Source organism: Oryzias melastigma, linkage group LG14, assembly GCF_002922805.2.
Source record: "Oryzias melastigma strain HK-1 linkage group LG14, ASM292280v2, whole genome shotgun sequence".
NCBI classification, from domain to species: domain Eukaryota; kingdom Metazoa; phylum Chordata; class Actinopteri; order Beloniformes; family Adrianichthyidae; genus Oryzias; species Oryzias melastigma.
In genome coordinates this window covers 26,001,936-26,018,227 of record NC_050525.1, presented here as the reverse complement: position 1 = coordinate 26,018,227, position 16,292 = coordinate 26,001,936, and the positions used below count along the sequence as shown (strand labels likewise).

Below are 16,292 nucleotides of genomic sequence, written 5' to 3'. Positions count from 1 at the left end.
TTCTCCGCGCTGGCGAAATCCCGTCTCCGCGCTGGCGAAACCTCTTCTCCGTATTGTTAAACCTCCTCTCCGCTATAGTTAAACCTCTTCTCCGTGCTGCCGAAACCCCTTCTACGCGCTGGCGAAACCCCTTCTCCGCGCTGGCGAAACCTCTTCTCCGCGCTGGCGAAACCTCTTCTCCGCTATAGTTAAACCTCCTCTCCACTATAGTTAAACCTCTTCTCCGCTATAGTTAAACCTCCTTTGCACTATAGTTAAACCTCTTCTCCGCTATAGTTAAACCCCTTCTCCGCGCTGGCAAAACCTCTTCTCCGCGCTGGCGAAACCTCTTCTCCGCTATTGTTAAACCTCTTCTCCGCTATAGTTAAACCCCTTCTCCACGCTGGCGAAACCCCTTTTCCGCACTGACGAAACCTCTTCTCCGCACTAGCAAAACCTCTTCTCCGCTATAGTTAAACCTCTTCTTCGCCTTGGCGAAACCTTTTCTACGGACTCGCAAAACCTCTTCTCCTTCCCCATGAAACCTCTTCTCAACGGTATTTAAACCTCTTCGCGCTTGTGAAACCATTTCTATGCTCCTGTGACCCTTGCTCGCCTGTAAAAGTATTGTTATGCCCCTAAAACTAGTTTCACCCCCTCGTGGAGGACTGTGCACTCGTGAAGCTTCTTAAAACCCTTTCGCTCTCTTTGGGATCCAGATGACTCCAACCACATATTGATATGTGATTCCTTCCATGACAAAAGTGGACAAAGGTGGACAGGATTTTATGTCTGCCATGGACTTTAGTGAAACTCAAAAATCAATGATAAAAAAAAAATTCAGCGCACTGTCTTGGGGGGTCCAGATGACCCCACTTTTAATGTAAACAAGCTAAGGAAGGGTTACGCCTGTGTGAAACTTTACATTGAAGAAAAAAAATAAATAAACACCCGGAAATAGCAGTTTATCATTTGTTTTTCAAATTAAAACTAAAATTGAAAAGAGGGAAAAAGACTGCTTTTTTGATTTATCAATGTTTAAACTACTGTAATAAAACAAATCATTTTTGATTTTCCCATTTTTAAAAAATAAAAAATGAAACAAACGCATAATGTACCCGCGTATTATTCTTTTTTCAAATTAAAACTAAAAATGAAAAGAGGAAAAAAAGACTGCTTTATTGATTTATCAATTTCTAAACTACTGTATTAAAATGAATCATTTTTGATTTTCACATTTTTTTATAAATTGAAAATGAAGCAAACACATAATGGGCATTTAAATTAATTTTCTAAGAAAAGTTTTGAATCACAGGGGGGGGAAAACACAAAAAGAGGAGCGCTTAGAAAATGAATTTAAACGTTTATTATGTGTTGATTTCATTTTTTTTAAATGGGAACATCAACAATTACTTGTATAATTGTAAGATTGTATCATCAGAGATGTTTAAAAATTGATAAATTAATAAAGAGTCCTTTTTCCCTCTTTTCATTTTTAGTTTTAATTTGAAAAATGAATGATATGTGGTTATTTCCAGGTTTTGTTTTTTTTCCTTCAGTGTTGCGTTTCACACAGGTGCGTAGGAGAAGCTCCACGACCGCACAGTCCTCCACAAGGGGGCGTTACTAGTTTTAGGGGTGTAAGAATACTTTCACAGGAGAGAATGGAAGTCACAGGAGCGTAAGAATACTCCCACGAGCGCGGAGAAGAGGTTTCATGAGCGGGCAGGAATAGAGGAGCATGCATGGAGACTGTCCTGCGCCCGTGGAAGGTTCCTTGCGTGCATGGAGTTTGATATATCCTTTGATATATCCTTGTGGGGGACTTATGGTGGAAATTTAATGCCATGGTTTTGGTTCATTTTGGTTTTGAAATTGTGAGCGTATCCACACCCACAGAATACAGCAAGTCCAAAGGTGTCTAAGAATAAAGTCTAATTAGCATAAATGGTGAGCTAATTCAGATGATTAATGGGGCACCGTCTTATTTCCTGCCTATCCCTCCTTTTCTGCCATCTGTCACCACCTAAAAATTACCTTTGCACTTGAAGGATCCTCTTCCAGTTGTGAGCTATTTATTCCTGCAGGCTGTTTCAGACCAAAAATTTAAAACACAACGGGTTGGATAACGAGGGTTTTTTTTAAACAGTCTGTAGCTGCTTTCCCTGTTTAATTTATCACCGCCAGCCAGCTGCTTACTCATCATTCATCTGTGCAACGTAGACGCAGAATGAAAGAACCCCGCTTGGCACAGCATGGGGCCAAATCTGACCGCTGCCTAAATGCTGGCAGAGACGGAGAAGTAATCTCAAAAGATGGACATCTGAGCACTCAAACAGCGCGGCATCAAATATTAATGTCTTTCTGCAGAGACAATGGACTTCCTGAGTGAAACAAATGATGTGCAACAAAGCACATGCGCTTGCTGTTGCGCAGGTAAATGAAATGGAAAGAGTGCTGGGTTGATGCACAGTGCAGCATCAGAAGATGACAGAGAAGGTGTGAAAGCAGTTTTATTGGATTTTGTTGTTTTATGGATAAAAACATCAAAACGGTAAAAAAAATGTAACTTGGAGTCACAACTTGAAGATAAAACTAATGGAGAACAGCCCCAAATCCTTATTTTTTTAGATATATTTTTAAAAATGTAAAAAATAATCCTATATTTCCATTTTAATGTGATTATTTTATGGAGTAAACAGGAAGGAGCCCTGAAACTGGTAAATTTACTTTTGTTTTTTCATTTTTGAATCTGTCATTGCTGCTGCTCGACTGTAGACTGCGTAGTTTTACATTGACTGCACCTGCACTGAACTTTAATGACATTTTTTTCGGATCAAGTTTGATAGAGACGTTGCTATACCAAACTTTAACATGAGAAAAGGAGGGCTTATAGGCTTAAAAACAATCCAGGAGGAGAGTTGACAATGTTTTATTCATCAATATCAAACATACCGATGTGGTTTACCATTTAACTTTTCAGCTCCAGTGTTGACATACTTGGACTACGGTAACTTTTTAACCTTTTACCCAATTAACGACATTCTGATTTGTAAAAACAGCCTTGTGGTGATATGCATCACTGTACTAAAGTGAAGTGCTAACCAAGTCAACTGATTCTGTCGCTGAGAAAAGCTTTTCTCTGCATCACGTAAATGGATAAAGAGTTTTTCAAGACATTTATATGGGGTCAAATCAGGATCAAGTTAAAGTAAACTGAAAACAGATTAAAAACTTGAAAAAATAGACATTGCAACAGATTTTTTTAAACAAGATGTAAATTAAAAAAAATAAATTTGTAAAAAAGAACTGAAAACTTCAAATGAATCTTGAAAATTAGAAAGAAAAAATACTGAAAATTAACTAAAACAACTATTTAAAAAACGAATGGGATTCTGGTTTAAACCAATAAAATTAGGCTCAGCGAAGCAGTGAAAACTTAAAAATCAGAATTGAGACTGTAAAACTGAGGACTGAAAATAAAGATTTAGAAAAAATAAATACATTTTGAGAATTCAAAACAGCAGCTGTTTTGAATTCGTTACTGATAGATACATTATTCTTCAATTGGTAATTTTTACATTTACAGTTTTTTAGTCAAGTTTTCAGCATTTTTTTCTTAAATTTTGAAGATTAATTTTCAAGTTTTCAGAATTTTTTTTTTTCAAATTTTCAAAAAAAAAAATCAAATTTTCTTTTTTTGTTTTTTTTATTTCAAGATTTCTTTGAAGTTTTTCCCCCCACATTTTTTAACCTTTTTTTTCAAAATTTTATTGTTCAAATATCCAGTACAATGTCTCATTTTTAACTCTTTAGATTTTATTTTCAGTTACACTGTCTATTTTTCAAGTATTAGATCTGTTTTTTAATTCACTTTAAGCTGATCCTGATTTGACCCCATACATTTAGGTTGTGAGATTTTGTTTGAAAACTCCATATTTAAAACATCACTGAGAGCATTTTTAAAAAAAAAAAGTTATCATAAGGCCGTCGCACACAGCTGCTACAAACGATTTGCGCATATTGCACTGATGAAAATTGGTCATACGTGAATATACATGCAAAAAATGAAATTTACGTGAAATGCTCATAGATCTATGATGAATGAAGCATGTTAAACCACGCAAAGAACACGTAAACCCGCGCGTCATTGAATTTCTTTGACATTTAGAGTACTGGGCAGAAATCCCATTGTCCCAGCGCATGGACAGTCCCCGCCAAGGGCCCTCGGGATGCTTTGTTTTAATTAAACAATCGGATTGTGGTTTAGTTCTAAGTTTGTGAAAGCCACAGCTGGGGAGATCAGCGAGAAGGGCCCGGCGTGCGTCCAGAATTGCATCTGCACCTGTCATATACCTGGCTGCATTTCTTATGTCGCCAGACACCGCCCATTTGAGCGTTAGCCCCCCCACTTGGTATGGACTCCTGGAGGGGTGAAAGATCGGCCAATTTCTGTACATCTCACACGATATGTGGTGGTCCCTAAACTGTGTGTGATTATTGGACAGTTTATATGCAATCCATAGTGCTGTGTGCGTCAGTTATTTAATTTTAATATCATTGGTCCTCCGTACACGCCAGGAGTCTGCAACCTGCAGCTCCAAAAACACATGTGGCTCTTTTATATCTCCATGGGGGCTCCTTGGCCAAACATAAAACAAGTCAGGGAGACTACTGACCCAGCCATGTCGACTGTCGGAGTCAGTAGCTCCCCCTTACAAAAACTGTCTAAAGAAAACAAATAAACAAAGCCCGAAAATCAAGACTACCAAGGTCCAACCACAAGACAAAATAACAAAACCCAGCACTGCAAGACTGCTGACAAAACAAAACAAAACAAAAAAAAACACGTTTTGATAGATGCTAGGTTCTTTTTATAATTTTGCTTTTGTTCATATTAATTATTTTAAGAAAAAATGTCATGAATACAAATCCAAATTTCTTAAAGGCTAAAGTAAGACTATACGACTCCTAGGTTTTGCTCAGTAGAAAACGAGCCCAACTGGCTCTTTTACTGGTAAAGGTTGCTGACTCCTGGTATATGCGATATAAAAGTTAACCACTGGTTTCATACGTGAAAAGTCTGATAAACATAAATGGTACAGTCATTGGAAGCCACAAATTTGCAATTGATCTTTCATAATCCATGCACAATTACAGCTAAAATAATAGATGATTCATAAAAATTACGTTTATATACATTTTTTCAAATGACTAAATCATCCAAATACAATGCATTGTAGTCCATATATGCCAATATCGAAATTCTAGGGTTCTAGATTTTGGAAGTGTTGATTCAGAAACCCCAACAAATTGCTCAACGCTCTATAAAGTGCACTAATAGTGAGTGAATTTGGACACAGTCGATTTCTATACCATATTTTCCTCATCTGTCTGGGAGTCCTGCGGTGCAGAGCAAAGAAACGGTCCTGTGGCTGTCTCTTGAGGTTATTGGCTGCTTCGCTCCTTGTCAGTCAATAAAGAGCCCTGCCAAGTGCCGTCTCTTTGGTAAGTCTTAAAAGAAGTGAAAGGATCGAGCCGTGCTGCAAGGTTTCCACTTTATATGACTTTCACTATATTGTTAGCCAGGAAAGAGGAGATATCTGTGTCAGGACTCCTGTCAATAAATCACTAAACAAGCAGGGTGAGAGCAGTGGGAAGGAGACGGATAATAGTGATATAAAGGGTCTGCGCACATTAGCAGAGACGGTTGGATTTACATTGGCAAGCATGACAACTGTAACCTTTAAATGATATTTAAGAGAGTCCGATAATCCCTGAAGGTAATTAATTTGAATTCTCGGGATTTTTAATTAGAAACAAGTCTGCTAGGAGCTACAGCTTAAAGCAGTTTAAGTAATGCTGTCCTTGCGGCACAGCTCAGGTATCTTTAATAATGTTTTTCAGTCCCATTTTTCTTTTTGCTGCACTGGAGGAACAGAACACGAGAACAGAGCAGTGCCATCAAGGAAGCCAACTGTAACACCAACAACAAAATTATGCTCAACTAAATCTATTTTAACTTTAAAACCCTGCAGCTTTTATTGGCTCGTTTGTTTTAGTTTTTGAAGCTAAAAAGCAAAATAGAGCTAAAAACAATCAGTAATGAGAGTCATTCTCTCACGAGAGTGTGCAGTCAAAACCTTTTTACATCCCAACAAACAACTAGTAAAATACTTCACTAAAGACATCAAGAACATTTAGTAAAGAGGAACAAATATCAAATAGATGAGTCTAGTACTATAGAATGAAGAGATTTATGTCAATTTAGCAAACTGAATGCATTCTGTAAAGGAGACGGTACAGAGGAGATTGACAGAAGCCTACAGCCAATCAGAATGCCAATCAAAAAGCAAAATTGAACAAAAAAAAATATACAGAAAGCGGCGAGACCGCAAGAGGAGAATTGCATTAAAGCGAGGGATCGCTGTTCTACCTAATGAACATCTCAGCTTTGAGGAGAGGACGTAAAACATCACTATAAAGTGTAAAACCAAACCAAAGAACGTTCCAATGTATCTGGGATCCAACTTTAATCAGGAATTCTCCATTTGCTTTGTTTAACTATTAAGGAGACCTGCGAGAGAAAAGTTTGAGGTCGTTATTTTGTTTTCCGTATCGGATGTATTTTCAGGCTCATCACTGGAGCTCCAGCTCGTTTTAACTAACCGTTTACTCAACAAAATTCCAGCAGATCCTGAAGCAGAGAAAATAAGTTTAGTGCTGATATACAACACTTTACAGTTAAAGAAGTGTTACGTCCTGCTGCTGCTGTGCTGCACCTTTTCCACATGTCCTGCCGTTCTGCTCACCTGGCAGGTGGGGCAAATGATCTTAATGAGCACCTGGCAGGTATTTAAGTCAGAGGCAGCTGGGTTTGAGGTCGAGGTTTTTGCTGCTCTTACGTTTCCCTCTTTGTCCTCAACAGTCTTATACTGCTGGGTTTTGTTATTTTAGTTTAGGGTTAGTACTCTTGATTTGCGAGCTTTGTTTATTTGGTTAGGCAGCCCTTGCCAGGGAGCTGCTGATTCAGACGGTCTCCATGGCTGCGGTCAGCAGTCTCCATGACTCATTTTATGTTTGGCCAAAGTTCCAATCACTTTTGGTTTGTCTTTTTGTTTGAACCAACAATAATTATTTTTTTTTTTTTTTCTTTTTAGGAAACAGGGTTTAGTTTATTTAATAAACTGTTTCTTTTTACTCTTACTGGTGTCCAGTTTTGATGTTATTGTCCCCTTTTGCATTCATTCCCCCCCCCAGGTGTGCCTGTTGGGGATGGGTTGGGTTGGGTTGTATTTTGGTAAAGTCGCTTTTCTCCACGTCAGAATCAGCGTAAACGGCAGTATTCCAAAGAGCGACAGTTATTTTGGCGTCACCGGTGTTAAAGGGTTAGATTGGAATAACAGGATTAGGGTAAAACAACCAACCAGATTAGGGAATACAATCTAACACGCCTGCATTTTTGTCAGAGTTTGGAATAAATTCTCTTAAAGAATGCTCAGATTTCTTCACACCCACATCTTCGCTCAGCCTCTCCAGGGGGCAGAATGAGGTTTTTCCGAAAACAGCGGTGAGATTTAGTGTCTTTGCCTTGTGGCCTCCTCTCAGCTGGATATGCCCGCTATGTCTCACCAGAGAGGCATCAGTGTTTTTCTCTCCATGTAGAGGAGTAGCGGCTCCTGCATGACTCCAGTCGGCCTGAGGAGGAAGCTCAGCGCTGCTGTATTTATCCGTGATCATGTTTGTTCACAGCTCGTCATAATAAACAAGACTAAAGACGTGTTTGCTGTACATCAGGTCTCTGTTTTGGAGAAAAATAGACGTTCAAACTCCCTCTTTTATTCGGTGAGAGCAGAAAGACACGATACGGAATCTTCTTTACTTTGGAAAATGACTAGATTCCTGAAAATATTCCCCATTTTTGAGTTGAGAACTATGATGTCAGACTGATGTATTGATAACACCTGTGGTTGTAAAAGACTGAATGATAACCACACGAAACGTTATGCAGTTTTAAGTTTGAGAGTAGGTCTAGGATGATTTCAGAAGCTTGTGTTTGGTCTGTATTCAGACTACCGTCCAGGGGACATTCCTATACCTGAGCATAGTCGTAAACAGAACCATGTGACTAAAGATCTCTTCAGTCATTGGCCAGGAATTAGGATGGGGGGGGGCAACAAGAGGAAGAATAATGGAAGCTTGAAGTTTTGTAATCCTTGTCGGGATATTTCACTTATTCAAACTTTACATCTCGTGGAACAATTTTGAACGTCTGTATCAACGTCAGGTACAACACTGTTAACTGCTGCTTTGGTACGGTGGAGGCGGTTACCAAGGAGACGACGGCTATGAATGTACTCTGATGTATAGATTGTGAGAAGCAATTTATATCACGTTAGAAGTTGTTTTAATGAACCTGCATTCATCCAACCACATTTCAATGAGTCGCTCTGTTTACATCCCATAATGCCCAGCTATGGTGGCCATTTTGGTCCAGTTGTTCCATTCCGAGCACGGAGTCTGTTCAGACTGCAGTCTGAATTATTATCTATTATTAATATTTTTATTAGTGGACAGATCGTATTTCTGTTATGTTCTCTGTTGTTAATGTTCCACTGAAGCTCTAAATAAATGTTTGTTTAAAAAGTTAAAGTATCTGAGCCTGGATATCGTGGAACTAGTTTTAATTGCTAAAATTGGATGTCAAATATGCAGATTTAAAAATAATCTCTTAAGTGTTTTTATCTTAATATACATACAAAAACAACACTTTTAGGATTACTCTTTAGATTTATAAACTTACACATTACATTCTATACGAGTTAAAACAAGATCAAAAAGTATTTTTGGCTCATTTTGAGTTTTTTTTTTTCTCTTGGTTAGATAGACTTTTTTGCAGTGAAAGAAATCTCAGAAAAACCAGAGTTCAGTCTGACTGAAAACAAACCGAGACCAACTCAAAATATGGGTCAGGGAGCGGTTCCTGGTCCTGGATCAGGGTCCGCTGGGGTGTAATCAGACTGAAACATTGTTCTGTATTATCAGGGGAAAAGAACTTTGGTACATTTTAAGCAAACTAAATGTGTTTAGTCTGAATACAACTTTACATATAATTTTTAAGACCAATTTGTCTAATAAAATGTGTCACCCTAGTACTAGAAGGAGGTGATGATGGTCTAGAACACGTGTTATTCATAATTATGTTAAAAAGTTACTGTTTTAAAGTTTTAAAATTTGGTATTCTGCTAGTTTTTTGGACTAACTAAGACTTACTAAGATTGTTTAGGTTATTTTAGAGTTTAGTTAATATTTAAATAGTAGCTGTTTTGGCTAATTTAGGATGTTTTTTATTTTTAGTTTTTTTAGGTTATTTTCGAAATAGGCTACTTTTTACACGCTTTTGGCTAGTTTAGTTTTTTTTTTTTTTTTAGGCTATTTTGGAATTTAGCTAATATTTTAGCTAGCTATTAGCTTTAGTGTTTTTAGCTATCAGCTTCAGTAATTTTAGTCATCAATTTCAGCATCTTCAGCACTACCATCTTCAGCGGCCAAATTCAGCTTACAGCATTCACACTAGCATTATTACAGGTAACGCTATATATCTAGTTCATCATTATGCTAATAGTTACAGTTTTAAAGTTTTTAAATTTTAGTTTTAGAGAGTTCAATAAATGTTTATCCTGTTCGGTCCGTTATCTAAGGTGTGTTTTGGATTTCGGGGCCCCTTGTGTGATTGAGTTTGACACTCCTGGTCTAGAAATAAAGATATTTGGAGTGTTGTTGCACTTAATAAAGGATATTTTCAAAGATATAAGATACATGTTCCTTTTTTTAGTAATAAATACTTATTCTAGGACAAAATAATTCCAATAATATGCCAAGATGTAAGTGTTTATAGCTAGAATGAGGATTTAATTTTGCCCTAAAACCTATTTTAAAAAGTCTCACTTGGATAAATTCTACTAGTGCTATGGGCAGATTTATTTTTACCTGTAACAAAGAAAAATCATGTTTTTTTTTTATTTGTAGCTTTTATTTTTATTAGAAAAGTACAGGTTTTCTTAAAACAAAACAATTAGTCTTTCTAAATTCCCTCACATCCTTGTTGAAATCTGTTGAGCTCAACAGTTTCTGCTGTTCATCCTTTTTTAAAACATTGACAGTTTAGAAAACACAAGAGATTAACTTTGGCTATTCAACAGTCAATACAAGCTTATGTCAACATGTCAGCAGAAACTGGGATTGATTGAAGCCTAGTCTTTTTTGTGACGATAAAAACCTTCTACAAGTCAATCTGTGACCTAATCTCAGCGGATTACTGCGGTCTGAGCTGAACAGCAGCAGTTTAATGCTCTGGAGTGTGGAGGTGAAGGTGCTGCGGGCCTTCAACACTGCTTCTGATTGGGGCCTTTGTTTGAAAGTCTTTACAAAGCTCACTGTCTAAACTCGGAGGAGGCCCGCTCACCCCTGAGCTCGGCGTCGCCTTCTAACAATCTTTGATAAAAGCATGCCGAGCTGTCAGGGTGCCAGGCAGCTTTTGCCACCTCTGCAGATCAGCAGTGTTTTACAAGAATCCACTCAAAGCTGAAGCCGCAGAAAGTGGAAATGTAAAGACGGCAAACACACATAAGAGCACACATCTGAATGCCTTCTATAGAGATAAAAAACAAACTCCAGGATGAGGGACGAAGCCTGTGAATCTGAAATCTTTTTTTTTTTTTTGGCCATCATGGATGCTGCTTCCTCTTGGCTAAAGAGGGGGAGGACCATCTGCCTGGTAATCAGTGCAGTTCATAAGCCAGCATCTGTGCATATGGCATGTGCAACATGCACATTTGTGAAGGGACTACATGTTGAAAGAAACCAAACCATCCAAATGACTTTGCTCCGGACGGGTCTTGTTTGTTTCTGCAGAGTCTTCTTCTGCCGTTTGTCTGAGTTTGGGGGAAGTCAGAGTCAGATTGAGGACTGAAGCCAACTCCAGACCAAAAAGTGGACGGAGAAGATCTAACGTCACATCAACGCATTGAAATGTGAACAGTAAAGCCTACAGGGGGATGGGTACATGGACAGATATTATGGGTACATGGACAGATATTATGGGTACATGGACAGATATCACGGGTACATGGACAGATATTACGGGTACATGGACAGATATTATGGGTACTTGGACAGATATGGGTAAATGGACAGATATTATGGGTACATGGACAGATATTATGGGTACATGGACAGATATTATGAGTACATGGACAGATATTATGGGTACATGGACAGATATTATGGGTACATGGACAGATATTATGGGTACATGGACAGATATGGGTACATGGACAGATATTATGGGTACACGGACAGATATTATGGGTACATGGACAGATATTATGGGTACATGGACAGATATTACGGGTACATGGACAGATATTATGAGTACATGGACAGATATGGGTACATGGACAGATATTATGGGTACATGGACAGATATTACGGGTACATGGACAGATATTATGGGTACATGGACAGATATTACGGGTACATGGACAGATATTATGGGTACATGGACAGATATTACGGGTACATGGACAGATATTATGGGTACATGGACAGATATTACGGGTACATGGACAGATATTATGGGTACATGGACAGATATTACGGGTACATGGACAGATATTATGGGTACATGGACAGATATTACGGGTACATGGACAGATATTATGGGTACATGGACAGATATTACGGGTACATGGACAGATATTATGGGTACATGGACAGATATTACGGGTACATGGACAGATATTATGGGTACATGGACAGATATTACGGGTACATGGACAGATATTATGGGTACATGGACAGATATTACGGGTACATGGACAGATATTATGGGTACATGGACAGATATTACGGGTACATGGACAGATATTATGGGTACATGGACAGATATTACGGGTACATGGACAGATATTATGGGTACATGGACAGATATTACGGGTACATGGACAGATATTATGGGTACATGGACAGATATTATGGGTACATGGACAGATATTACGGGTACATGGACAGATATTACGGGTACATGGACAGATATTATGGGTACATGGACAGATATTATGGGTACATGGACAGATACTACGGGTACATGGACAGATATTATCTAAAAATGCTCCAAAAACAGAACTTGGGAAGGACAAAGTAAAGAAACCAAACACAAAATTACACAATTTTATCTATAAAAATTCAAAACAACTAAATTCAAAAAGGAAGTCCCGTTTTAAAGGCTGTGCATGGATGAAAATTGGTCATATGAGCCAAAAGTGAGAATAGTTGTGGTCTTGTAAAAAGAGGTGTTTGCAAATAAGTCCCAACTTAAGTGACTTAAGTAACTTTTATTTAAGTCAGGATTTGAATCCTCAACCTCCTCAGGTTGTCCGGCCAGAATAAATTTAATAAGTCTCTGTTTTTAAACAATTTTATGTCATTTTGTAATCAGATGTTTTATTTTATGTCTTATAACCATTATTTTATTGTATAAAAAGCCCATCTAGGGACTGCTGCTTTACTGTACGTCTATGTTTTTATATCCGTCCCTACTAAATAAATAAATTCAAATTATCATGAGACGTCAATTCAGACTCGCACTACTCAATGATTTAAAGTTGTTCTTGTTTTTCTTTTTTAAATTTATTTTATTTTTTATTAATTTATTTGTTTTTTAAATGTATTTCTTTTTATTTATTTTTAATTTATTTCTTTTTATTTATTTATTTATTTATATATAAACTTTTTTTTTAATAAAAATAAAGTTTTTCTTGTTTTGCAAATTATTCATGATAGTTTCTGTTAAACAGAAACAAAATCTAAGTCATAATGAATAAAATGTTGTCAAATAAACATCTATATAACACAATGAAGCGGTTTTCCTCGTCTAAACGTCAAAATTACGAGGGTCCCTGAACCCACCATCTTGTACAGGACGAGGCTAAGAATCTCTGGATCGACAACTCGACACGAAACACAGACGAACGGAGTAAAATAAACAAACGAGGGCGAGGCCCCCCCCCACGCCAATGCATGATCACAGCTCTGTTTATAAGCAATTCATTAGTGATTTGAGAACCATTCATGTCATTTTAACATAATTTCTACAAATAAAAAAATAAAAACTTCCTTCTTAAGCTTGGATGAAACCTGAACCTCCAACTTTTTTAATGAAGGAAGTTGAAGGCTCACAAAGTCTCCGACATTAAGACTTAAATCTTCTGTCAGATTTCCTCCCAATTTATCTACTGAAGCATGTTTGACTGGTGCTCCTAAAATTTGATTTATTTTTTTAATTTTTGGGTTGTTTACGAGTCCAAAAAAGTAAAAAACAAAACAGAACCAAAGAGTCGAGGCAAAACAAGAGTTTTTATTATTATTATTTTTTTAGCAAACTAAATGTTTAGAAAGTGACGCATTATTTCTGCCATCAAACTCAGCCGAGTTCAGCTGGACTGAATTGGATGTTAATGGGGTTACGACTGGACTGAAACTGGTTGGTTCACACAAATAAACGGAATAAAAACAAATGTGAATAGGAGACGTCCAAATGCTTAAAAGGATTCTGTCCTTTTGTTCACGCTCCAGCTTTTATGCCCACATGCTTCACTTTCATGTCGTTTCAAAGCAAACTTTCAAAGCGTCTTTTGGATGAAGCGAATCGTGAGATCTTTATCTAAACATCGTCGAGATGAATTTTAACCGCGGCGCCATCCAAGTACTGACGCCTCGGCGGAGGGAGAAAATGTCATGACGGATGGCGGCGGCGGCGTACCTGGAAGCTCTTTATCTCCCTTCATCCATCTGATGGCGGCGGCGGGCTTGCTGCTCATGGCGGAGCAGGTCATCTCCGTCTCGTTGCCCTCGCTCAGGACCTCATCGCGGGCTTCGATGATGGGGTTACCGGGAGGAACTGCAGCGGGGCACACAAACAGAAGCTGAGTAAACAGACGGGTCGGCACCTCACCTGAAGCTGGAAACAGTTTTTGACTCATTTACAGCAGTCATTAGTGAAACAGCTCAGTTAAAATGTTCACATTTTTATGGACGATTTCTTAAAAAACTGAAACATTTCCACAACAACCAGTGAGGCAAACATGCAAATAAAACAAAGTGTTAAGATATGTTTTATTGAGATCTGATGTCCTGATTTGAACATTTTTTAGATCATGAATTGGTTTAATATCAGACATCAGTCCGATGTCAAAGTTAGAGTTTTTAGGTTTTACCTTCTGATGGTCTATTTTTCAGACTAAAATCCTCCTGAAAATATCTGTAGATATTTTATAGATGATGAAGATTCACTGAAACAAGGATGGTTTGAAAATAAATTGGGGTTTACCTAATATTTTAGCAACATGCTAACTTTTTTGGCCATTTTCAAATTCTTAACTGGCTCTTTTCTGCCCAAAGAAACATGATTTGTCTTTCCTAATTTGGGGGTTTTAATTTAGGCAGCTGTTATAGGACATGTGACCGAGACAAACGAGTAGATCATAGATAGACGTGGTGGACGGAATCCGATAGTTTTCCAAATTACGATTTCCTTCAGAATCAGAAAATAACTAAGTTATCATCTATTACCCGGTACCGGTCCTTCACTCGGGGATTGGGAACAACTGCTTAGTGCTTTTATAGTGATCTAATGTCTCTATGTTCTATCCTGACTACAGATTTATTAGCATTAATGCTATAATCTTTCATGTTTACATCCTGTGTGGGCAAATGTTCATTAATACATTTTACTCCAATCAAATAAATGGATGAATATAGAAAATAAGACTAATATTGAATTAATGTGATTTAGTATTTTTGAAGAAATAGCTTAAAGCACTAATAATAGACCAGCAGATTCTGGAGACTCGTGGAGGCTCATTCTCTGTAACCTGATTAAATCTCACTCAGAAGTCGTGTCTTAGAGGACGTTATCCCGATCTTTAACACTCACACATTAACAAACTAACGAGGGAGCAGGTTTATTTAACCAGGCAAATTAGCTGGAAATTAGCTTGATCTCACAAGACGGACCTTTTTGCCTTTGCAGCGCCGGGATCACATGTTGAGCAGAGAAACGTACTCCAGGAAGCGTCGGCGAGAATGAACGATCACCTACAATAACTCTTAAGATTGGCCTCAAAATAAGCCGTTCAATTCAAGAGGAAGGTTGAGTCAATCAGACTTTAGCGATTTCAGCCATCTTGGTATCAAAACGTTCAGCTCGTTCAGGACATTACTGCTGTATTTTTGGTATTTATAAACTTCATAGCTTTTGAAATATTGAGCAAAATATGCTCCATGGGAAATAAATGAGAAAGTCCTCAAATGTCAAAATTTTAAGCAGATTAGCAACAAGTCTTTAAATATATTCAAGGGCTATGTTTTCATCTTTTATAGTAATTTTCAAAAAATTGGAGCTTACTTAATATTTTAGCAACATGCTAACATTTTTGGCTAATTTGTTTTCTGAGGTTTTTAAAGGCTAATTTGGAGTTTAGCTAATATTTTAGCAACTTGCAAACTTTTTTCTCTAGTTAACTGTAGAATTTTAGGATATTTTGGAGTTTATCGAGTATCCATACCTAGCTTTTTTTTGCCTAATTTGACATCTACTGAGGTTTTCTTGGGCAAACTTGGAGTTTAGTTCATATTTAAGCAACATGTTACGTTTTTTTTTTTTTTTTTAGCACAAATCAAACTTACAACATTAAAATACAAGGAAGAACAGAGGATAAAATTGTTCATGGATTAAGGAAATGAAATGAATGCTCAGGGAGTGGAAGAAGCCAAAAGGCTTTTGAAGACCACCCCCGGATAAAAGACTGAATATACATAAAACAGTAAAGCAAAAGATATATTTTTACCTTATTCTACATGATTGTAATCTGAATAGAAAATGTAAAAATGAGATAGTTGGTTGTATTTTGCTAAAACTCTGTTTTTTAGTCTTGTTTTGTAAATTGTTAAGGAGAATTTGTTATTCAGCAGGTCTATATGTGCATTCCATAACTTTGGTCCATTAAATCTCATTGCAAATTGTTCCCAATTGTAGAGTGGCAGATGTAATTTAGGAGCTCGTCTGGTCGGATAATGGTGGATTTGATGGTTAAAGGTAAAGTAATTGTGTACAAGGGAGGCCATTAGAGAGCATTCAATACAAATTTACAGGTCAATAGTGTTTTTTGCAAAATTGGCATGAATTAGAGATTTTTAAGCAATTGTACTACAAACTTTCAGAAATGTAGGTCAACTTCAGCGCTCTTTTATAG

General features: G+C 37.4%; 1 protein-coding gene across 6 annotated transcripts in view; it reads right to left on the bottom strand.

Annotated features, from left to right (window-relative positions):
• Positions 1-16,292, bottom strand: part of LOC112142621 (cell adhesion molecule 1) — a 565,507-nt gene that overhangs the window by 99,997 nt on the left and 449,218 nt on the right. For all 6 annotated transcript variants that reach the window (XM_024266107.2, XM_024266110.2, XM_024266109.2 and 3 more), the window contains exon 4: positions 13,802-13,939. In XM_024266107.2, the coding sequence (XP_024121875.1) occupies positions 13,802-13,939 (138 nt within the window). The remainder of the gene's footprint in view (positions 1-13,801; positions 13,940-16,292) is intronic.